General features: G+C 35.0%; 1 protein-coding gene across 2 annotated transcripts in view; it reads left to right on the plus strand.

The window, feature by feature from the left end:
- CHN1 (chimerin 1) overlaps nt 1-25202 on the plus strand; it is a 176239-nt gene that overhangs the window by 78675 nt on the left and 72362 nt on the right. The window contains exon 6 of one of the 2 annotated variants that reach the window (XM_011991870.1): nt 19043-19331. The exons of the other annotated variant lie outside the window; for it this stretch is intronic. Within the exon in view, the coding sequence (XP_011847260.1) occupies nt 19043-19331 (289 nt within the window). The remainder of the gene's footprint in view (nt 1-19042; nt 19332-25202) is intronic. 2 annotated transcript variants of the gene reach the window in all.

Here is a 25202-nt window from a genome sequence, read left to right on the forward strand (position 1 = left end):
TTTTTAAGTAGAGACAGGGTTTCACCATGTTGGCCAGGATGGTCTCAATCTCCTGACCTCGTGATCCGCCCACCTCGGCTTCCCAAGTGCTGGGATTATAGGTGTGAGCCACCGCACACGGCCAGAAGTGACAATTTCTTTCCCAAAATAGTTGTTTATTTTTCTCCCATGTTCAAAGAATTGGGAGTGACTTCAAGGCTGGTGTGGCTCTCCACAAGGTGAGAGGCCCAGACTAGTTCCATTTTGTTGCTTTTCCTGTGTGTGGCACCCAAATTTATCTCGTGGTAGCTGCAAGGCACCAGACTTCATATGCACATTCCAGCTAATGAGGCGGAGAGGGGTGAAGATACCATTTTGATTTATTCTCATTTGTCACTCCTACCAGCAAGGTAAAAGAAGCTGAGAAATGTAGTCATTAGTCTAGGGAGCCGTGTTCACACCTGAAAACCAGAATTCTATCACTAATAAAAAAGAGAGAAATGATTATTGGGAGGCTATCAGTAGTCTCTGCAGCAGAAATAAAAGGTGGATTTCTGTCAGATTTAGGAGCAAGTCATTCAGTTGCAGGAACACTTTAAGTGCATTCTTTCCTTCTCTCTGCCTCTTTTTTTCACCGCAGGCCTTTTTTTATTAATAGTCCCAGAAGAGAATAGATTGTGAATCAGTTCTAAGGAACCTATTATTTCTGTGTTGTCTGAACTGTCTTGCTTAGCCAGCTTTCATTTTCATTGTATTTATTTTTGTGTTTTCTATCGAGTTATGAGTTTGCTTGTTTTCCAAATAAAAGTACTTACATATATAGGTAGCTTAACTAGCCACTAGACGGGCTGATGAAACTCTACATTGCTTCTTTGAACTACCTTAGGAGCTGAGGGGAATACTTTATTACGTGGAGCTAAACTTTGGAGTATTTTGATTTTTTTAAACTATCCTGCCAGTGGAACTAACACGTCTAAGACGTATCTGAAAATGTATATGTTTATATATATGTGTATATATGTATAACACACACAAGCACACAGAGGTTTATTTTCTCTGTTGATAATTCTGTTGTGATCTTAAGGCAAATGTTGATTTTCTGTCATTTATGCTGACAACCGTTCAAGGACAGGCTTCTGCTCTGCCAAAATACAAAAGAGTAAATGCATTTCTCTTACATTATAATGTGCCAAACAATAAAAATTCAGTAAGTGTACACAATAAGATATTGCTTTATTCAGGAATAATCATCTTTTCAGTCTTTAAAATCAGCAAATTTTAGAAACTGGATAAGAGAACAAGGTTGCAAATGGTTATCCAGCATTTTATATCCAAATTTTGCCAGAACACACAGATTTCGGAATACACCAATTTTAGAATTTGCCAGAATGTATCAATAGAAGGTGGGAGGAGAAATTCCTTTCTTTCTTTGCTTCCCTCCTCTCTGTACTCTTTCATATTTAATTATAAACCATTTCACTAAATTTATATATATAATTTGAACGTTGATATGATATTTACAGCATAGGTAAAAAGGTAATTTATACCATTAGATAATATATGTATATTTTATATATATATATGGTTGGTGATATTCATTAACCAACAAATACAAATTTTGAAGATTTGTTGATAAACAGAATTAAGTACAGTGGTGTTGGAAACAGAAAAACTAGAAGCACCAATACCCATCACCATTGAAGGTTAAATGTTTAATGTAGTCATTATCTGAATTTACTCATTTACTTTGCAGGTTAAGAGGATGAATATGATATACACAAAATGTGGGCTTCTGTGTAGTGCTGTCTGCATGTCTTTCTCAAAATTGTGTAAAAGCGTGATGTGACAAACTGTGAATTGGACTGACATCATAATTTTCAGCACAAATACATGTATTGGTTACTAAAATACTTTTATTGAAAGATATATATTAAGTTCATATAGTTACCTACCTAATTAAACTGTCCTCTCTAGCCCAGCCAGATGTCACCATATGCTTTTTAGAAAACTGTGATTTAAAAGTGTTTAGTTTTTAAGAAATTAGCAAAGCTTAGGAAGAGGTGACAGGCTGGTAACATGCCTTGAAAACAGTATGAAATAAAATAAGGAACTTGATTTTTAGAGGGAGGAGAATACAGATAAATATGTGAAGTTAAGAGGTTTGTGTTTTCTCTTTTATAAGCTTAATTTTTAGCATATCTAATACCTAGAGAAGTTAATGAGTTATGCAGCAGTATCCAGTTCTATCTCAGGAATACACACCAGGCTCTTTATACTGTACTGGGGCTTATAATGAACATATGTAGATTTCATATATAAAGGAGTTTTTTTTTTAAATTTTAGATTTGGTCTTTGTGACTTCTCATTTTCCAGCTTCTATAATTAAAAAAAAACCTGAAGCCCAAAATTATTAAGAACTTTATAAATGTCATATAAGCATACATAGATGTGGATTTAGAGTCAGTATAGGTGTTTTGGGTGTTCTTAATTAATTGGTCCGAAGTCACTTTCCTCTTTTATCAGAAATGTTTCAATGTCTTGATTTTAAGCACATTGACTTCTCTCTGCTCACTGAAACTGTTGATGAACCTTCACCTCTCCTCTGTGAACAGTTTTTTGTGAGTTGAGCTGAGGAGAAAATGGAAACTTTGCATATATATAATTAATACTTATAGTAGAATCTGAAGGGATTGAGATTTCAGAGACCTACTTTGCTGTGAATAGCATAATTTTTCAGATGGTCCATTCAGTTTTTGGATTAAGGGTAATGACTTCTGTTGTCTTGCATGAAGAGATGTGTTTGGATTTACAGAGGGAAGGGCAGCTATTAATTTGTCTCAATGGATTGTCCGTTTGGTTCTAATCTATATCCCTGTTTTTCTGAACTTGCTTATTTATCTTTTTTAACTTAATAATTTTTAAGTGCAATTACAGTATTGTTAACTCTATGCACATTGTTGTACAACAGATCTCCAGAACTTTTTCCTCTTGTGTGACTGAAACTCTATACCCATTGAACAACTCCCCATTTCCACCTTCCTCCTACCCCATAGCAGCCACCATTCTACTTTTTGTTTGCATGATTTTGACTACTCTAGATATCCGTATAAGTGGATTCTTTTTATGATTGGCTTATTTCACTTAACATGATGTCCTCACAGTTCATCCGTGTTGTAGCATATGAAAGGATTTCCTTCATTTTAAAAGCTGAATAATACTCCATTGTGTGTGTGTGTGTGTGTGTGTGTATACACACAGTAGTCCTCTCTTATCTGCGGTGTATACATTGAAGACCCCAGTGGATGCCTGAAACTGTGGATAGTACTAAATCCTGTGTGTCTGTGTGTGTTTGTGTGTGTGTGTATACACACAGTAGTCCTCTCTTATCTGCGGTGTATACATTGAAGACCCCAGTGGATGCCTGAAACTGTGGATAGTACTAAATCCTGTGTGTCTGTCTGTGTGTGTGTGTGTGTGTGTATACTATGTTTTTTCCAGATGATAATGAGCTACTAAGTGACTAACAGGTAGGTAGCTTATACAACATGAATATGCTGGATAAAGGGACAGTTCATGTCCTGGGAGAGACAGAGAGTGAAGAGGCAAGATTTCATCATGCTATTCAGAATGGCGCACAATGTAAGACATGTGAATTATTTATTTCTGAAATTTTCCATTTAATATTTTCAGACCGTGGTTGACCATAGGTAACTGAAACCACAGAAAACGAAACCATGGATAAGGTGGACTACTGTACCGCATTTTCTTTATCCACTCATCCATCAATGGACGTCTTGGTTGCTTTCACATCTTGGCTATCGTGAACAATGCTGCCGTGAATATGGGTGTGCAAGTACCTTCAAGATCCTGTTTTCCATCCTTTTGAATAGATATGCGGTAGTCGGATTGCTGGGTCATTTTTATTTTTGAGGAACCCCCATACTGTTTTTCATAGTGTTTTTCACCATTTTACAGTCTCACCAACTGTACACAAGCATTCCATTTTCTCCACATCCTCACCAGTATTTGTTATTTTCTGACTTTTTATTTTTGATAGTGACCATTTTAATGGCCATGAAGTGATATCTCATTATGGTTTTGATTTGCATTTCCCTGATGATTAGTGATGTTGAACATCTTTTCATATGCTTTTTGGTCATTTGTATGTCTTCTTTGGAGAAATGTCTATTCCTTTGGCCAGTTTTTAACTGGGTTATTACTGCCTTTTGGTTATTGAGTTATAGGAGTTCTTTATATGTTTTATATATTCTGGATATTAGCCCCATATCTGATAATATGGTTTACAAATATTTCCTCCCATTCCCTAGGTTACCTTTTCACTCTGTTGATTGTTTCCTTCATTGTGCAGAAGTTTTTTGTGCTATAGTGCCATTTGTCTGTTTTTGCTTTTGTTACTTGTGCTTTTGGTGTCATAGCCAAGAAATTACTGCCCATTCCAATGTCATGAAGTTTCTCCCCTGTGTTTTGTTCTAGGAGTTCTATTGTTTCAGGTCTTCTATTTAGGTCTTTAATCCATTTTGAGTTGATGTTTGTACATGGTGTATACAAATGATTCCTTTGCATATAGACATCTAGATTTCCCAACACTATTTGTTGAAGAGACTATCCTTTTCCTGTTGTGTAGTCTTGGTACTCTTGTTAAAGATCATTTGACCATACACATGAGCGTTTATATCTATTCTCTTTCACTGGTCTGTGTCCAAAACCATACAGTTTTGATTACTGTAGCTTTGTAGCTTTGTTATATACTTTGAAATGAGGACATTTGAGGCCTCCAGCCTTGTTTGTCTTTTTCAAGATTGTTTTGGCCATTTGTGGTCTTTTGAGATTTCATATGAATTTCAGGATTTTTTTCTATATCTTTAAAAATCCTATGGAGGTTTTAGTAGGGATTGCTTTAGTTTATAGATTGCTTTGGATAGTATGGACATTTTAACAATATTAAGTCTTCTAACCCGTAAACATGAATGTCTTTGCATTAATTTGAGTCGTCTTCAATTTCTTTCAGTGATGTTTTGTAGTTTTCAGTATAGAAGTCTTTTGCCTCTTAAGTTTATTTCTAAGTATTTTATTCTTTTTATACCCTTGTAAATTAAATTGTTTTCTTAGTTACCCTTTCAGATTGTTCATTGTTACTGCGTAGAAATACAGCTGATTTTTCAGTTTTGATTTTTATATCCCATAAAAAAATATATGAATTCATTTTTTTGGTTCTAATAGTTTTCTTGTGGAGTCTTTAAGGTTTTCTACATATAAGATGATGCCATCTGTGAACAGAGGTAATTTTACTTGTTCCTTTGCAATTTGGATGCTTTTAATTTGTTTTTCTTGCCTAATTGCTCTGCCAAGAACTTCCAGTACTAGGTTGAATAGAAGTGGTGAGAGTGGCCATCCTTGTCTTGTTCCTGATCTTAGAGGAAGAGCTTTCAGTTTTTCAGCATTAAATTTGATATAAGGTGAGGGCTTTTCATCTATGACCCTTCTTATGCTGAGGTAATTTCCTTCTATTCCCAGTTTGTTGAGTGGTGTTTTTGTTTTTTGATTTTTGTTTTTAAATCATGCAAGGGTGCTGAATTTAGCTAAATACTTTTTCTGCATCAATTCAGGTGATCATGTGATTGTTGCCCTTCATTTTGTCAATGTGGTATATTACATTTATTGATTCTGTATGGTGACTCATTTTGCATCCTGGGGTAAATTTCATTTTATGTATGTAATTCTTTTAATGTGCTATTTAATTCGGTTCACTAGATTGTTGAGGATTTTTGTTTCAATATTCATCAAGGATATTGGTCTATAGTTTTCGTGTAGTAATCTTTGTCTGGCTTTGGTATCACAGTAATGCTAGCATCATAAAATGAGTTTGGAAATATTCCTTCCTGTCTTAGTCTGTTTGTGCTGCTGTAACAAAATACAGCAGACTGAATAATAAATAGACAATTGATATTTATTTCTCATAGTACTGGCATCTGGTAAATCCAAGACCATGGTGTTAGCACATTTGGTGTCTGGTGAGGGCCCAGACTTTGCTTCCAAGATGGCAATTTGAACACTGTGTTCTCACATTGTGAAAGGAACAGAAGGGAAAAAGGGCCAAACCCTTTGTGAAGCCTCTTTTATAAAGGCTTTAATTCCATTTACAGAGTAAGAGCCCTCGTGAACCGATCGTTTCATAAAGGCCCCACCTCTTAATACTCCCGCATTGGAGATTAAGTTTTAACATTAATTTTGCAGGGGACACAGACATTCAAATAACACCTCCTCTTCAAATTTTTAGAAGAGTCTGAGAAGGAATGACAATTATTCTTTTTTAAATGTTTGGTAGAGTTTTTCACTGAAGCCATCTGGTCCTGGCCTTTTCTTTATTGGGAGGCTGTTGATTACTGATTTGATGTCCTTGCTAGTTATAGGTCTGTTCAGATTTTCTGCTTCTTTATAATTCAGTCTTGGTAGGTTTTATATTTATGTGAATTAATTCATTTTTAGGTTATCCAGTTTGTTGACATATAATTATTCATGGTCATTTCTTTTACTTTTTATTTTTGTGCGTTGTAATGTTTCTTGTTTCACTTCTGATTTATATGAGTCTTTGCTATAGTTTTCTTAATGGCTTGTCAATTTTGTTGATCTTTTTAAAAAACTAACTCATAGTTGATTTTTTTCCTCTGTTGTTTTTCCAGGGTCTATTTTGTTTATTTCAGCTCTAATCACCGCTGTTACCTTCCTTTTGCTAACTTTGGGTTTTATTGGACCTTTTTTTCCCCCTAGTTCCTTGAGGTATAAAATTATTTGATTGGGATCTTTCTTTTTTAATGTAAGTATTTACCACTATAAACTGCCTCTTAGTTCTGCTCTTGCTGCATCCCAAAAGTATGTTGTGCTTTTATTTTCATTTGTCTCAAGATATTTTCTCGTTTTCCTTGTGATTTCATCTTTGACCCATAGTTTTTCCAAGAGTGTATTGTTTAATTTCCACATATTTGTGAATTTTTTAGTTTTTCTACTGCTATTGATAACTAGTTTCATTTCATTGTGATCAGAAAAGATACTTGGTATGATTTCAGCCTTCTTAAATTTTTTAAGACTTCTTTTGAGGCCTACTGGAGAATATTCCATGTATATGTGAGAAGAATGTGCATTCTTCTGCTGTTTGGTAGAGTGTTCTGTGTATGCCTGTTAGGTTCAGTTGGGGTATAATGCTGTTTAAGTCTTCCTATTCCTTGTTGATTGTCTATCTGGTTTTTCTATTCATTATTAAAGTAGGGTATGGAAATTTCCTACTATTATGTTACTATGAATTTCTCCTTTCAATTCTGTCAGTGTTAGCTTTGTATATTTGGGTGCTCTAATAGGTGAATATATATATATATATATATATATATTTTATTTTTCCCCTTCCTCTTCTTCTTCTTGTTTGAGATGGTCTTGCTGTATTGCCCATGCTGATCTCAAACTTCTGGGCTTAAATGATGCTTCTGCCTTGGCCTCTTGAGTAGCTGGGACTAGGACAGGTACACACTATGCATCTGGCTAGGTGCCTGTATCCTTATATTTATATGTGCTATATCTTTTTGGTGAATTGACCCTTTTATTATCATATAATGTTGTTCTTTGCCTCTTGTAACAGTTTTTTACTTAGTAAAAGTCTGTTTTCCCTGATATAAGTATGGTCACCTGCCTTCCTTTGGTTACCATTTGCATGGAATATAAAGATATCCACCGTTTCACTCTTGGCCCGTGTGTTTTTATGTCTAAGATGAGTCTTTTGTAGACAGTGTATAGTTGAATCTTGCTTGTATATTTATTCAGCCACTCTCTAGCTTTCAATTGGAAAGTTTAATCTATTTACATTTAAACTAATTATGGATAGTGGAGGACTTACTATTGCCATTTTGTTAATTGTTTTCTGCTTATCTTATAGCTATTGTCACTGTTCTCTGGTTGCTTTCATTTTTGTTTCATTCTTTTTTTTTTTATGTGCTTTGATTCCCTTCTCATTTTCTTTTGTATATTTCATGTATATACATACACACACACACACACACACACAAATTTATTGTGGTTAGAATTCTTCAAGCTTCTTGAATTTGGATTTCTATTTCCTTTCCTCAAACTTGGGATGTGATTTCTTCAAATTAGCTCTACTGCTTTTTCTCTTTCTGGAATTCCCATAATGTGTATATTGATACACTTCATAGTATCCAGTAAGTCCCTTAGGATTTCTTCACTTTTTTAAGTTCATTTTTCTCTTTATTCTTTGGGACCAGTAATTTCAAATGACCTGTCTTTAAGTTTGCTGATTCTTCTGCTATATAAAGTCTGCTGTTGAACCCCTTTTTAATCCATTTATTGTATTCTTCAGCTATAGAATTTATTGGTTTCTTTTTTATAGTTTCTGTGTCTTTGTTGATTTTATTTTGTCATGCATTTTTTTCCTTGACATTGTTTAGTTGCTTATCTGTGTTGTCTTGTAGATCATTGAGTTTCTTTTAGACATTTATTTTGAATTCTATTTCAGATATTTCATAGATACCCATTTCTATGGGTTTAGTTTCAGGATATTTATTTTGTTCCATTGATTGTGCTATTTCCTTGTTTCTTCATATGCTTTATAAGTTCATTCTTGTTTTTAGCTGAGTGTGTTTGAAAAAAATAACCACCTTTTTCAGCGTTTATGGACTGGTTTCATACAGGAGAAAACCTTTATCAATTAACCTATGAAGAGATTCTAGGGGCCTCTAAAACCTTTTAGGGGAGATGTGTTTTCTCTGGCCTTGTGTGTGTAATTTCCCAGTTAGAAAGATTTGCTGGTTTCTTTTTCAGGAGCTTTTAATCTCCTGCTCCCTCTGGTATCTGTGGGTAGTTTTGCAGGTTCTTGGTCTGCAGCAGCAATCTGTCCCACTCTCCCCTGAATCAAGTGAGACGTTAGTCCCTTGAATGGCTCCCTGAAAAGTTGGAACACCATATTCACACTCCAGTCTTCTCCCTCCCACCTTTGGTGGATTCACACCGGGCTGCACTGGCTTCTCTGTGGCACCATAAGACCTCTTTTGCTGCTGCAAGCCATCCTTACATTACCAGTTCCATTATTGCTTTGAGTTCTGTGAGGCAAGAGGAAAAACAATCCTTCAAGAAACCCTCTGAAGAGCCAACATTGCATGCATGTTCTTCTTCCTGCTGCTCTCCCCCATCACCCAGAAGCTGCAAAAAGAGCTTAACTATGCCAGCTTGGGGAAGAGGTTATTGTGGATAAAGTGAAATGGCTCTTCTTACCTTTCAATGCACCTCTTCTGGGCTTTGCACTTACCTGGAGTACTGCAACTTCTTAATTGGTTTCTGAAGTTCTCATAAAGGTATTTTGATTTATTGATATATTACCCTTATCTTATTAAATGCACTGAATGTTTGTTTTGATTTGTCTCCCCTCAACACCCCATATTGCCCTTTCTTCCTTGAGTATAGAACAGATCTATGAATGCTTCATGTTATCCCCAGGCTACAATCGCCACCTTATGGTTCTTGTCATCCTTCCGAGTGAGTGTTTCTCCCTCCTCTTGCTCCCCATCTGCTCTTATTTCAGACAATTGTGTAGCTTTTGGCTCAGCTTCTGCTCTCAATTATGGTTATTCTCCAAGCTGCAGATTGACCTTTCCTGCTAGGACTTTCAAAATTTCGCCAAGGGTTCCAATAACTGTTTGCTGCCAGGCTTTTAGGTTCACTGAAAAAAAAAAAAAAAAATCTCTTCATGACTCAGGTGTTTTGATTTTTAGAGATGGTACCTAATGTGCAAGGTTATATTTGAGTCTCTATTGAATATGGTTTTTCCTGGTGCTTTTGATCATATAGTTATTAATTTATTTTCTGAAAATATCTTCACATGTTCTATAAATATACCTAAGTGCAGGCACTACCTATAGTAAATATTTATAAGTCTATCTGTCTTTAAAAATGAACTAAGGTCCTCCAGGGCAGAAATGACATCTTGTACATCTTGGTTTCCTTAAACCTTGTGCAGTGGTTGGCATATACTGGGCTTATTTAGTAGAATTGCATTGAATAATAAATTGTCAGACTTAGAACGCTTTTCTATGATACAGTTCTTGGCATAAATAAGAAACTGCAGAAATCCATTTTTCATTCTGTTTACCACTCTTGTCTTAGGACCTCTTAAGTAGACAGATATTTATGATTTCTTTGTTATGTTGCTCTAAAAAATACATAGCCTAATTATGGGGCTTTTGATAATCTTTTTGGCCCTGTGATTTTAAATAAATATAGGTGGTTGATTATTCAGAACATGCCTTTGCAGTCAGACAGTCCTGGATTCAAATTCTGTTTTACATTTTCTATATGACTTTGGGCAAGTTACTTTATCTCCCTAAATTTCAGTTTCCTTATCTATTAAATGAGGATGTAATAATAATAATAATAATACCTCCTAGAGATACTGGAGGGATTATTTGAGATAATACATACGTGGTGCCTAGGATATAACACTAAAAAAGTGTTAGATAGTATTATTAAAATAAACACACAGAGATACATTCTGTGTTACATTTTAAGCCTTTTGCTTCTTAGCCATTAAAAATCAACAAGTGGTAACTATTGTTATGTTGATAATTCTTTCTAATAGGTTGATTATATCTGATGCCTAATATCTTCATTAGAGAGAAAAAGCTAATTAACCCCAGAAACTAAGTAGCAAATACAAATATGGTTTATTGCTTTTCCAGAGTCAGAAATCCTAGTATAGTTGTATTTAAAATCTGATAAGAATAGCCAGCAGCTTAATGTAATTTTTTATCTTAAAAACTTAGCTCTCCAAGCACAAAATAATACATGTTATATAATTCCATTTATATAAAATAGAAAATTAAAGCAACAGAAAACAGATTAAGTGGTTAAATAGGACAAGGCCAAACTGCAGAAAAGCATGAGGAAGCCATTGGAGGTATTGGAAATGTTCTACATCTTGACCATGATAATAATATATAGCAAAACACATTGAATTGTGCACTTTCAGTGGAAGCAGTTTATTCTATGTAAATTATACATTAATAAACGGATTTTTTTTTTTAGTAAGACTTTTTTTCCGAGAAAAATGTGGTACTCTGCTGATTGTTAATGAATACTAAGTCCTAAACCTAAAGGCATGTACTTGACCAAATTTAGGTCTGTGTCTGCTCATTTATAGTAGCATCCTGCCCATATGGAAATCAGACTGTTAGCAGCGTCACACCTCCAAAATATGGTCCTGAAGCTGGAAATAAATGGGAAATGCCTAAATACCCATCACAAAACCCATACCTTTATTCCAAAAGAGTGCTCAATAATCCCAATCAGAGTCTATTTAAGACAGTTTTATATAAAAATTAATAAATCCTTTTGTCTTGTTTCCAAGCTTACAGTGGATAAAAAGCAAATTGGAAGGAGAACACAGTTAATAACCTGCAAGGAGGATTTAAAAATATAAAACTAGATCTAAGAACTAGAAGTTCAATAATTGGGGTCAATTTAGGTTAGAGAAAGGCAACTCAATACACTACAATAGTCTCTGGGATGTTTCTGTATTCAAACAGTAATATGTTAATAAACTTGAGTCATCAAGAAAAATGTTAAATTGTATTCCACATATGATACTTAGGATGGTGTAATTTATATAGAAATGATTAAATGAAAGCATTGTATTGTTTAACAGAATTAAATAGGGATCTGAAAAATCTACATATGAATTTGTGGGTTTGTGTTTGTACACACGCTCACACTTATGTATTACTCTGTGCTTTTGTAGACTTCTGTCACGGTGTGACTTTTTATCCTGACATAGTAGTAGCCTCATTTATAGTAAGATTTCAGTTAGCTTTTAGTGGGACCAAACACCAACTCTTGAATAAGCCAAGTCTATTATTAATTATTCAAACATATTGATTATTTCTAGGCCTATTCTAGTTTTTAAATGATTGGAATATGTGTAAAATACCTTTCTGTAAGTACAAATATAAATTTATGTAGTAGCGGGACACAATATTTAGTATTGGTCCTATGGTTTAGCAGTAAAATGAAACATAGTAGGTAGCAGAAGTTACTATAATTGGCTCACTACATTAAAAAAGTTGTTTGTAGGCCAGGCTCACTAATGTAATCCCAGCACTTTTGAAGGCTGAGGCAGGCAGGTCACATGTAGCCAGGAGTTCAAGACCAGCCTGGCCAATATGGCAAAACCCCAACTCTGCTAAATGTTAGCTGGGCTTGGTGGTGCACATCTGTAATCCCAGCTACTCGGGATTACTTGAACCAGGGAAGTGGAGGTTGCAGTGAGCCAAGATTATGCCACTGTACTCCAGCCTGGGTAACAGAGGGAGACTCTGTCTCAGAAAAAAAAAGACAAGTTGTTTATCATTTATTTACTCCCAACTGTCAATAGAAAAAGCAGCTTCATATTATACCGGTCATCACACTAAGACCATTATGGCTGCGTAAATGGCAAACACTCTTATCATGGTAATTATCACTTTTTAAATTATGTCCAACAAAACTACAGTAATCTGATTATATTTTGGCAGTTATATGTAATTTCTGTATATTTTTAAGAATTCTTTTTATTATTACATATAGCTAGCTAACTTAGGGGAAACCATTTATGAAGTCTTTACTAATTCTATTCCACTTACTTAGGAGGCATGATATATGCCAAGTACTATGCCTGTCTCTGGTGCTTTAAAGTAAGTAAAACTAATAACCTGTTCTTAAGGACTCACAGGTAATAGCAAACCATTAACAATTTTCGAGAAGGAAAAAACATGTGATAGGATCCCTCAAACGCATAATAGTAATTATCACAGTATATGTCCCATAACTTTTTCTATTTTACTGGATACTTAATGTGGTTTCCAGGTTTAGCTATTTATGGATGTTGCTGCCAGATGTATATATATGCTGGTACATATAATCACACATATTGTCTAGGATATTACCTAGGAGTAGGATTAATATGTTGTAGGGTATGTATATATTCAACTTTAGTAAATAATATAAAACTCCTTTGTTAAACAATATAGCAGATACTGATAATATTAGCTACTCTGTATCCTTGCTGGTACTTAGTATTGTTAAGCTTGTTAAATTTTGCCAGTCTGAGGATTTATTTGTAATTACTGGACTATTTTGTGAGGACCAGTTCTTGGTGTGGGTGTGCTTTCATCCATTGTGTAAATGTGTGTTCTTCCATTATAATAAAAATTTTTGAGTTATCACTTTGATTCCTTCCCCTTCCATTTTGTCTCTTCTCTCTTTCTATAAATGTTAGACTTTCTGGATTGATTCTCTATCTTAATTATTTTCTCTCCTTTTTTTTTTTATCTTTTTGTCTTTTTGTTCTTTAAAATTTTCTCAACTTTATCTTTTTTAAAAAAGACTTTCATTTATGCTATATTCCTTTTTCTACTTATTTTTCTATGTATTCTGTATTCCTTTTTTATAGCATTCTAATTTTTTTTGTTAAATTCTGTTCAAGAATAGGAACAGGAAACATCTTATTTTGGGTTTTTGAGCGTATTTTCATTCCCATGCATGATTTTGTTTCCTCTAACTTGCCTTGATTCTGTTTGTTTATCATAGTCTTTGTCTTTCATGAGAGGAGTTTTCCTCGGATGTCAGGTGATCCTTGGCTGTCTGCTCATACTCAAGCATATGGGACACTAAAAAGCTGGCTTGTAGTTATGAGAGCTTGGGGGAAGCCTGACAATTATAGGATGATGGTCTCTACTCTTAAGTCTTTTTAGTTGAGTTGATCAGATTTCCAAGAGTAGAATCTTTCAGTCTCCTATCAGGGAAGGTACAAGCCTTCTGATAACCTCATGTTGAAGAGAAATGGAGGTATCAGTTTCCTCAGTATTTAAATTTTAGGTATTTAAAACTTTCACTTAGTTTTCAAGATGATACCTCTGCTTGTATTCCCTTAGTTCCCTATCTCCATGTTTTATCCTGCCTAGAAAACAGAACTTAAGTCTTCTGCCATGGTGGGGAAGGGATAACAATGGGGACAGGATTGGGGAGGGCAGGAGGAATATCTAACTGCTTCTTTAACAGACTTCAAGTTAATCCTTCCAGAGCTATGTCAGTTCCACTGTTCAGAAGATAGCTTCTTTGAAAGTTTAATTAGGCAAATTGGATTTCTTCTGAAAATGATTTATTTGGCCAAGGAAATATCATTATGAGTTGACATAATTTAATACTTTTCCCCATAATCCAAAATTATATAGCAAGATAGACAAAAGTCATAGCTTCACAAAGTTTTGGATGGGAGATCATTTAAGGCTTTGTCTTCCATAGCCTTCCTTAATTCATAGAATTCATCTAAATTTATTTTTTAGTATTTAATTGAATGCATCATCATATTCTTATTTCTGTTTCAACTTTTCTTCCAAGAGTGTCTTATGATTGAATGAATGTGTGAGATATTTATATTTCACCATTAGATTAGCTTTTTTGACTCTGGCAAACAACACACAAATTGTATTTATGATAAATAAAAGTGTTTTTGTATGTTGGTTGCGGGAAATACTTCTAACATTTTATTGTTAGCTTAGACCAGTGTGTTGTATATGTTTTGTTTTCTGTTTGTTAACACAAAACATCTGTTAGCTTGGAGCTTTCCTTCGAAGAGATTCTTTCAAATCACTTTGGCCTCAAATTAGAATTAATTCTTGGTTTTGTACAAAGTAAAGTAAAATTCTGAAAGCTATTCTTTATACATTTTTTCATCATTTTTTTCTTCTAGACTGAATTTGTTGCCGATATGATTTATTTGCTGAAAAATAGAAAATATGGTATATTAAGGATTTTGTTTATTTTGGAAAAGATGTTAGAATTATATATCTTGAAAGGCATCTGAATGCATCTAGGCACAGCATTAAACAGCTTTTTAAAATAGGAAACCCAAAACCTGGAATCACTGGAGGAAGATGTTCTTTCTAGAAAGCAGTATTATGTACAACAGTAGCAGTTAAAAGCCTTTCTTTTCTATTTGTTTACTATAGTACCACTCTGGAAAAAATGAATTTTCATCTTGTTGAACTCTACCTAGATGAGAATTGGGCCTATTCAGCTTCAAGTATGTTCACCAAGGAATAAACAGCTATTAAGCAAGGGCAGAGTCAGATAATAAAAGGAAAAGATGAAAAGAAAATTATCCTATAAAAGTCAAAGGGAAATGATTTTGGCAGCTATATGTAATTTCTGTATATTTTTTAAAATTCTTTTTATTATTACATATAGCTAGCTAACTTAGGGGAAACCATTTATGAAGTCTTTACTAATTTTATTCCACTTACTTAGGAGGCATGATATATGCAAAGTGCTATGCCTGTCTCTGGTGCTTTAAAGTAAGTAAAACTAATAACCGATTCTTAAGGACTCATAGGCAATATGAGTAGCCCTCAATAGTTTTTACAAATCAGTGCTCTGCAGTCAAGGGTTCAGTAGTTGTCACTAGGTCCACTTAATATGTCCTGCTTTCAATATATGTAAATCTCTCGGCTTTCGCCTTTGAATTCAGAGGCCTCATTCCCAGGACGCAGTGGAAAGACCTTCTTTGCTTGCTTCTCCTCCCCGCTTTGCACACTGTTGTCTTCCCACTCTATTTATTCAGAGACATCCAGAAGAAAATTTCACAAAGAGCCCTTCCTTGCCTTTTGTTAACTGTAAAGTAAATCAGTGCAGAGATGTTTCTGTACAGCCAGTGTTGCCACTTATTTATTTAGCCATCTTCCATGCATATCTATTGAATATTTTTGCTGTTTTACTTTAGTGTTGGTAACTCATTCTGTCATTCTCTGCAGGGGCCTAAGCTAACAGAGAAGGAGAAAGGAAACTACCATTTGAGCCTACTATATATATTTAGCTTTCACTTAAATATCCTCATGTAATCCTCCCAGCCATCTGGGGTAGGGTGATGTTATTCCTATTTTTTAGATGCAGAATCTGACGAATGATTTTCCCAAAGTCACCCAGCTAGGAAGTGGCAGATCCAGGATTTAAACTTACAACTGTCTGATGCCAAAGCCTAAGGTTTTCTCTTAAACATATAGGACCCACATTTGCCTGCCCCTGGCTAAACCGTATTTTAAGACTACAGGAGAAGACTGCAAGGGTGCTTTTGTACTTGGACATAAGCAGTAGCTCTGAGATCTTATGTAAGCTTAACTGTTGTGCTCTGTTGTACTAGGCAGTGAGTTTCTTGGTTTTATGGTGTGAGGGAGATACTGGATTCACTTGGTTTTGTGAATCACTTTACAGAATCTTTCTACATAAGAGCAAGATTCTATATGTATATAGTTATTAAAATAAATCAATCTGAAGATGGACTTTTTTAAATTTAGCATTTTATGCCTTTGTATTGACCCTGTTTTATGTTTATCTTTTTACCATTGGGGTTACCAAGGGACTAGGAACTTTATTGTGAACCACCTAATACTTGACAGTAAAGTACCTGGGTGTTTTGTTACTATTTGTTGAATAAATGACAATCTGCAAGCAGTGAACTTCAAGGAAAGAGTCTTTCTTTGACCTTAGATTTGGAATCTCCCCCTTTATGGCTCTTCCTATGTAGAATAGGCACATCCATTCCCACCTTTCTCAAAGATTTTCTGTCCTCTTTCTCTTCTTCTAATCCCACAAAGCACAATATGCCTTTCAGATAAAATGGAGAAGTCTCTGATAGTCTGCTGTGGTGCTGTTCCTAGGTAACTTCCCAAGTTAAAGAGAGTAGCTCAGAGTAGGCAACGAAAGCTTGGCAGTTCTCTTAGTAAAATATAATGCAATTTTTCTTTAAAAAGATCAATCATAATTCCAAAATGGAAATTCTTTTTTTTTTTTTTTTTTTTTTGCCCTTTGAAGCCAAGTTTTAATCAAACCATGTTATAAATTTTTTTCATTATCTGATCATCTCCCTTTAGACTGAAAGTTTTATTGAATTGGAAGCCTGGAGCTGAAGTACAGGCGGAGCGGGAATTGGAAATTGTGGGCAGGATCTTCTGAAGTCACTGAGTTGTGAAAGAGAAAAGGACAAATGGGGTTTTTTGCACAGCTCCTTTCAGGTAGCCAGGCCTCTTCTTGGATGAATTAGGCATCGTCCATTGGAAAGAAAGTTAACTCTAGATAGACTTCCACTCTTCAGTCAAACCATTCCCAGTGCAGCCATCTTCCCTTCATGCCCTGTGCCCCCTATACTTCTCAGATTTCAGAAGGCAATTGAGTACTTAAATGACTGACACCATTGTTGAATTGTTTTTAAATGCTATATCCACTGTGGAAATGCCCACTGTAAAATCGTAAGTCCCAGCAGGAGTAAAATGGTCTGAGCCCTCACTGAAATGTCTCTGATACAACTGAAATATAAAGGGACTCAGTATTATGTGTGTTTATTATTGTAAGAGTCTTGTAAAAGCTATGAAGTTACTTTCCATGTTGCAGATATTGTATATTAGAAAAAAAAGGAAATGATGAAAGCAGTATATTAAACTGAAAAACTTTTGTATTTAACTTTGCTGTAGAAATTTCACCTTTCTAATTTTTTAGGCTTTATAATGAAAATTTGCTTGGGAGAAATGTGTCTTTAACATTAGAGGAAAATGGAGAACAAGAAAGTTTAATTATGTGGATAGTTCACTTAAGTGTAAATCAAAATTTGATTGTTACTAAAGGATGGATAAATTATACTTTAGAAGGGCCAACATGGATAGTACGTTGGATTCTAGATTAAATCGTTATTAAAGTCTAATTTGAACCAAAGAAACAGACATGCCTCTGGCCATTATTTTTAAAAATGTTTTATTTCCTTTCCATATTTTATTTCCACATTAAGATGTTTCTAACTCCTATCCATTTGGAATATAACCTACACCAGAACAATTTTGTTATGTAACAAGGTTGTAGTCCCATTTAACACTTTACTTAAACAGCATTTATTTTAGTGTTTTAGTTCATCCCTGTTCTGTGTACTTTTAACAGTGAAATTAAATATATCCTTTGTGACTTGTTTAGTTTTTAATTAGTCTCACTCAGGGTTACCTTCAGGAGACCATGACATTGGCAGCTCTTGTTACCATGTTGCCTTTTGACATCTGCTTTCATTAGAGTCAGTGCATTTTCTTGCCTGTGTCTTCCTGCAAGGACACTGATGTTAATCATGCCAAATTGGATCCATTTCTGAGGCTTGCTGCAGGAAACAAAATACTGAAGTTATCATAAAAGTAAACCATTATTCTTCAGTTGTTAGAGCACATCATCAGAACATAAAATTGAAAACAGAATTTCTGTAGTCCAGTAGCTTATGACTTTTGTGCCATATTTGTGCCATATATGTGCGATATATATATTGCAAACATTTCTTGCACAGACCTAACCAGCAGACAGAATAATGACTTTTTAAAAAGGAAAGAATAAGTCCTTGGCTTGTGGCTAGAAGTAGCAAAAGTGTGTTTCTGTGCCATGCTGCCTTGCATGGCTCAGGTTTCTGGAGTCAGCTCTACTTTGATTGCTGGCATCATATTCCGGTTAGCCCTAAATGGAGCTTTCCTTTTAAAAGACATGACTGCTGAGGTCTAAAGTACATTGAATATTCTTATTGATCAACTTGAAGAAAAAATGTTAGTATAGAAATGTCATCTATTATGGAGTTGGCCAATTGAATATTGACTATGTTTTAATGTGGTGTGAGGTTTATTTTCTCCCATTTTTTCCACAGGCACAATAAAGTGGTTTAAAAAGATAAATAAAAAAAAAAAATTCTTCCTTCTATGGTAGGCATGCTTTTGACTAGTTGTCCCCAGTTATTACAAGTTCATTCTTTGTGTTCAAAGGTTTAATTTTATATATTCCAGACGATTCAGAGAGATTAGCCACAGCTTATTTAAACAAAGAAGATACACACAAAACAAAGCAATAGTTTTTTGTTTTGTTTTGTTTTGTTTTGTTTTGTTTTTCAGAAAGAATTCAGTTGCTTACTTTTCTTAAAAACATCTTTCCCATTTCATTGAGGCAGATTTGGAAGTCAAACCAGAAACTTCAGGCTCTACTACGATGGCAAGCACTTTGTTGGGGAGAAACGCTTTGAGTCCATCCACGATCTGGTGACTGATGGCTTGATTACTCTCTATATTGAAACCAAGGCAGCAGAATACATTGCCAAGATGACGATAAACCCAATATATGAGCACATAGGATACACAACCTTAAACAGAGAGCCAGCATACAAAAAACATATGCCAGTCCTGAAAGAGACACATGATGAGAGAGATTCTACAGGCCAGGATGGGGTGTCAGAGAAAAGGGTAAGCTACTATGAAACCACACTTTATCTTTTTCTGTTTGGGGTTCTTTTAAGAAAGCCATTATTGCCAGAAGAGATTGATTTCTCCACAGTGCTTTGGAAAGTATATGCATTTTTCTTAATGTCTAGTTTCTGTGATGCTGAGCTTTGCATATAACTAATTCTTGTTCTATTAAAATATGTCAGGTATATTTTTATATTCCTCATTGTGTTCTGTTTTATCCATTTCACAATTTGAAAACTATGTTGGAAAAATGGCCCCTAATAAAAAATAGTTCAGGGAATTGGTCAGAAGCATAACTCCTGGTCAAGAAAAGATAGCTACTATTACATAAGTAATTGAGAGGGTTGCATTGTCTCACAAAATTACTTTTCTGTTTTCCTTAAAGATAATTTACTTTATAAATAGTTGTGTTCTTAGCAAGATGTTATGTGTGTGTGTGTATATACACGCACACATTTTGGGAGTCATTCTTGAGTAGGAGGACGATTTATCTCTTTATAATCTGTTAAGAAGTAATTGAATGAGTATGATTTACTTTTACTTTTCTTTAATTATAAAAGACAATTTAAGTTTTTTAGCTGTCATATTTTAATTGTGATATATTTCAGGTTAACATAAAAGTTTTAATTTCTTGGCATTAAGATTATTTTACTTCTGAAAATTGTCCCCAGCCTCCTACTCACCCCCAAGAAAAAAGTAAGAGATTTTCCTGATGTTTTATAATGTGTGACATTTAGTTGGGGGCATTTTATATATTGTAATTGGAACTGTGTTAATTCATAGTTATGTTTTTAAGTATCTTCAGTTGCTAAATCAAAGAAATGCAGTAGGTCTTGAGCTTGGATTCTATCACCAAATAGATCTGTGTGGAAGTTGTAATACCTGATTTGTCTGTGCTTTTGATTGTCTTATTTGTAAAATTGTGATAATGGTCAAGTTGCTGTGAGGAGTGAATGAGATAGCTAGTGTAAAATGCTCCATCAGCACTTGGCACATGTAGACACTCAGTGTAAGTCTGGTGGTAATGTTATGATATAGCAGCCATCTTACCTCAAGGCAGCATCCTCAAATAATTTCCCATTACCTTAGAGTATTTGGGTACAGAATGAAAATAAGGAAGTTTGTGTCCAGCTCAAATTTTAGCTTTTGGCAGATCTTACATTGGCATTTTGTGGCTACGGAGAAATCAGCATTTAAAAGGATAAACTGTAGAAAATATGTAAAAATGGTTTTTTATATATTCATATTTGCTAGGAATCACAAATCTTGTTTGGAAGTAGCCAGAGCTTAAAATCCTAAATACCTGTTGTATTTAATATTGTTCTTTTCATGGTCTAGTTCCTATTTTCTCACTATTGGTTGGTTTTCCATCTATGGCATTTTTCAGTAATGCTTATATTTGAATATCTAATACTGACATTATATTCTTTGCAGATTTGCTAGAACATTCTAAGTCAGCATTTGTGAAATGTTTAAAAATGTGTACATGTGAGTCTTCAAAATTGATCAGTCTAGTGATAACCTTTGTTAATGCATTCTGTACGTGCTTTCCAACACCAAGGGACTTCAGCTAAAGACACTTAGCTGTTTAACATTAGGCAAGTCATTTGACTTCACCAGGCCTTGGTTGTCCCCCCATCAAAGTGGAAGTGATATTCACTAGGTATCTTCTAGATACCTGGAAGACCCTTGTAGCTTCAGGAGTCATGGTTCCCTATGTATTCTAGCAACTTTCTGTGCTGAATTCCCTGGATTGTTTTGTGCTGGTGGACAGCAATAGCTGCTGAGAGTGAAACTGCTGGCGCTGGGAAGTATCTCTCCGCGGCAGTACATAATTAAGAATCATTTTTAAAATTATTCTTTGCTTTAAACCGCATGCATCTTAAATCTAGCTGGCTTAAAATCTACTCACTCAAAAATAGATTTATTTTATTTACAGGTGTCATCCAACAGGACAGGGTTGATGACCTGTTCAACAGCTTGAAACATTGATTCCCTGTCACAATGGATGACATTTGTAAGTAAAGACAATCATGTTTAATTGATTTAAAGTATCTATTGACACAAGTATGGTTTAATAAATATTTAATGGGCCCTTAATAGCTAAAACCCCTCTTGTTCATGAATTCTTTACCTCAGAGGCCAAAAGTGTTGGCTTTGTGGGAATTAGCATGCTGTTGTGGAAAGATACTAGTGTTGGAATTAAGAGCTATGTTCTAGTTCTACAAGAATGAATTTTATATGTCACTTTGGGCAAACTGCTTTACTTTTCTGAGACTGTATTTCCCTAGCTTTATGGGAGGGCTTTGGACTAGGTGGTCTCCAAGATGTGGTTCTTTTAGTCTGTGATCCTTTAAGGAGTGTAGGTATTGTAGAAGAAAGACAACATCATACCAAAAGGAATACCTGATGGGGTCCTGAGAGGTGAGGTCTGTTTTTAGCTTATTCACCAACTAATTGTGTGACCTTGGGACAGTCACCTCACCTGTCTGGATTTCAGTTTCTTTGTATGAGATAAGGTATTTTCTACAAAACATTAATTACACAGGATTTTAATAAATACTGCAAAAAGGGTTCTATGCTCAAATAGGTTTGATGAAAATTTCAGTTTTTTTAAAAGTCTGATCCTTTCTGTAGGCCTTCTCTGCGTTATGCATGACCTAATGTGATTATGACTCTCTAAGAATGCTCTCATACTTATTTGATCACCCTGCCGTTATTAAGAACATTTTTGAAAAATAATGTTTCATGAAACCCACTTTGGAAAATTTTGAGCCAGCTAATCTCCTAAGGTCTTTCTTTGTTTTAAAATAGAAAGATGAGAATTCCAAGTGTTTTTATTTTTTTGTTGCAGTCCTAAAGGTGTAAGTTGTGCATCTGAGCTTTTGGGAAAGGCTGGCAGGATGGTTTCAAGGCCATGAAGGTTTTTACCATGAGGAGTGAATCCTGAAGATTCTTACTTGTCCCTAGGATCTGGTAGCCTGTTGTGAGGGAAAAATATTTTTTTCCAAGTGATAGCTATGTCATTTTCCTCATTAACTATTTAAGTTGCTTCCTCAGCTTGAAATATCGATTGGAAAACACTGAAATAGATAAAAATATTTAATCATGAAATTGCAGCATCTTAAGAAGCCAGACTTTCTTCCCTTCTAAAATGGCTTAATTTAGTAGTCCAGACTGGCCAAGAACCCAACTTTTATTAGTTACTTCTTTTTATTTATCTTGGAACTGTATTTGAATAGTTTGGTATTCCAAGTGGTGAATACAATATGTTTACGTCAACAGATACTGGACCAATGGCTGAATGCAATAGTTTTTATGATAATTTTACACTTAATAATTTTAATTCCCCCAAGCCATGCTTTCAAAATGTCTCATATAATTGTTAATAATATAAACTATCAAACATGATATAATTTACATTTCAGAAGCCATACTGTGAGCCAGATCTCTGAATCTAGGCAGAATGTCCTTACTTTGGGATTTTGTTATCTAAGATCTAAACCTGTCCCACACATGTGTAAGGGTGCCTGCGATGTCAAGGGTGTACAAAATGAATTTTTTTGTTTTATGGAACTTTGACACACTACGTAACCTATGTGTGTTCTGTGTATTTTTTTCTTCCCCTCTAAGCTTAGAATGAATGCAATGCTTGATACATTGTCATATTAATTTATTTTTAAGGAATTTCTTTAACATATAAGTTCCATTGTTGAAGAATTCTTTTGCGATCACCAGACTGTGTGTTGTATTAAAAAGCCTTGTGAAATTTTAAGTTGAAATGTAAGTGGGGTCCTTGCCCAAAACTGCCATAACTACTTGAATTCTTTGGATATCTCCACAAAATGCTAGGAGTCTTTGTTCCCCGCAATAGCAAAAGGGGCATGGTCAGTCGGCTTTGTTGATTGACTTAGTCTCTCACAAAGCAAGTCTTCTAAATGTTTTTACTTTGCTTCAAATATATATATAGGCCGTTACCTGTATCCATGTAATCTCAGTGTACAAATCAGCAGTAAGGTGATACTTAATCACGAATAAAAGTAACAATACCAGAGGAGTGCATGGCACAAAGAAGTTTGCAGAAAACTGTTGATTTCTTGATTTTGTACCTTCCCAGTCTTTTGGGCCTTTTTTGTCATTCCTTGTTCATGCTCAAGCTGTGCTCCTCTTTTTGTTCTTCTCCCTCTTAACCCTGCCTTTTAAAATCCACTTCTCACTGTCCCCCAAATTTACATGCTGTGGTCTCCAATGTGGCTTGTTCAAGGTTAAGCTCAGTTGTTCTGGGATGAACAGGCTCTTAGAGATTGCCAGTTGTGCCCAGGGTTACTGATTTGCATTAAAAAGCCAGTTTAGTAATTTGAGAGAGACTATAATTTCTGCACAGAACTTCTCATAGTGCATTTATCCTCTCTAAACAGCCTCCTTCAGAAATTAAGTTAAATTTTTAAAAAGTATGTATTAGTCTGTGTGGTCTTGAACAAGTCCTTAACCTCCCCAAGTCTCAAGTTGCCCCAGTCTCTAAAATGGGGATTATGGATACCATTACACTGGTGGGCAGGAGTATTGCAAGGATTTTATAATGTGGCCTTCCTAGTAAATGTGAAGCATTGCATGAAGAATTATTGCTTTCTGGGATCAGAGTAGTTCCCAACCAGGTGCCCATTCCTTAGTCTTAGTACTATCCCCCTAGCTTTTGCTAGGAATAGCATGTTCAGATTTCTCTTCAAGATTCATCTTTTGAGTGCTTAAACTGCCCTTTAAGTTCACAAGATTGTTATCTTGTATTAGGAGCAAAGGGCTCCTAATTGCTTTATCAAGAAAGCAGAGTTTCTCTTTTAATAATATGGTGATAGCTCTGTCTCTGCTCAGGAAACATATGCCTTTGTCCAATAATTCTCTAATGACTTTTAAGGCCAAAATATATTATTTTCCTGTGATATTTGCATTTTAGTATTGAACAGTATTTTAACTCTCCTTTCCCTGAATATAATACAAGTCAAACTTTCTGCTGCTATGCCTGTCAGTGAACTTTTATTAAACCTGCACTCCATGTTGAGCCCATTACAATCATTCAGATTTTCTGTAAGTCTGTTTAATATCTTTATATTTCATTTTCTTTAAATAGTCTTTCATGAGCCATCTACACAAATAATTTCTTCCTGATATTCAGACATTATGTTGGATCCTTTTTTATTTGAGACAGGGTCTCACTTTATCACCCAGACTGGAGTGTGGTGGCACAAACATGGCTCACTGCAGCCTTGACCTCTTGGGCTCAAGCTGTCCTCCTGCCTCAGCCTCCTGAATAGCTGGGACTCCAGGCCATGCATTACCATAGCTGGCTAATTTTTGCATATGTTGTAGAGACCGGGTTTCTCCATGTTGCCCAAGCTGGTCTCAAACTCTTGAGCTCAAGTGATCTACCCACCTCAGCCTCCCGAAGTGCTGAGATTACAGACGTGAGCCACAGTGCCTGGCCTTATGTTGGAATTTAAACAAGTTAAGAACAAGGCAGGAATATTATCTCTATCTCTTCTTCAGTCTCCTGAACTAACTTATCTCCTATCAAAATTAATTGCACTTAATTCAACATTTATTGTATGCCTCCCATTTGCAAGGAACCAGGCTAGGCTCTGGAGGAAATAAAAGATGTTTAAGATTTAAGCCCTATCTCAAAGAACTTACATTTTCATGTTTTGTTATTTCTACCTATTTAATAACACTTAGGCATCTTGAAAGCAGGAGGCAAGCTGCCTTTATCATCTCACAGGCATTAAATAAATATTAAGTTGGACTCACTTTGATTTGAGTTTGCCATTATCATAGCCCAGCAGACCACAGAAAACACTTTTGTAGATAAGAAAACTG

This window comes from Mandrillus leucophaeus, unplaced genomic scaffold (assembly GCF_000951045.1).
Source record: "Mandrillus leucophaeus isolate KB7577 unplaced genomic scaffold, Mleu.le_1.0 Scaffold40, whole genome shotgun sequence".
NCBI lineage: Eukaryota > Metazoa > Chordata > Mammalia > Primates > Cercopithecidae > Mandrillus > Mandrillus leucophaeus.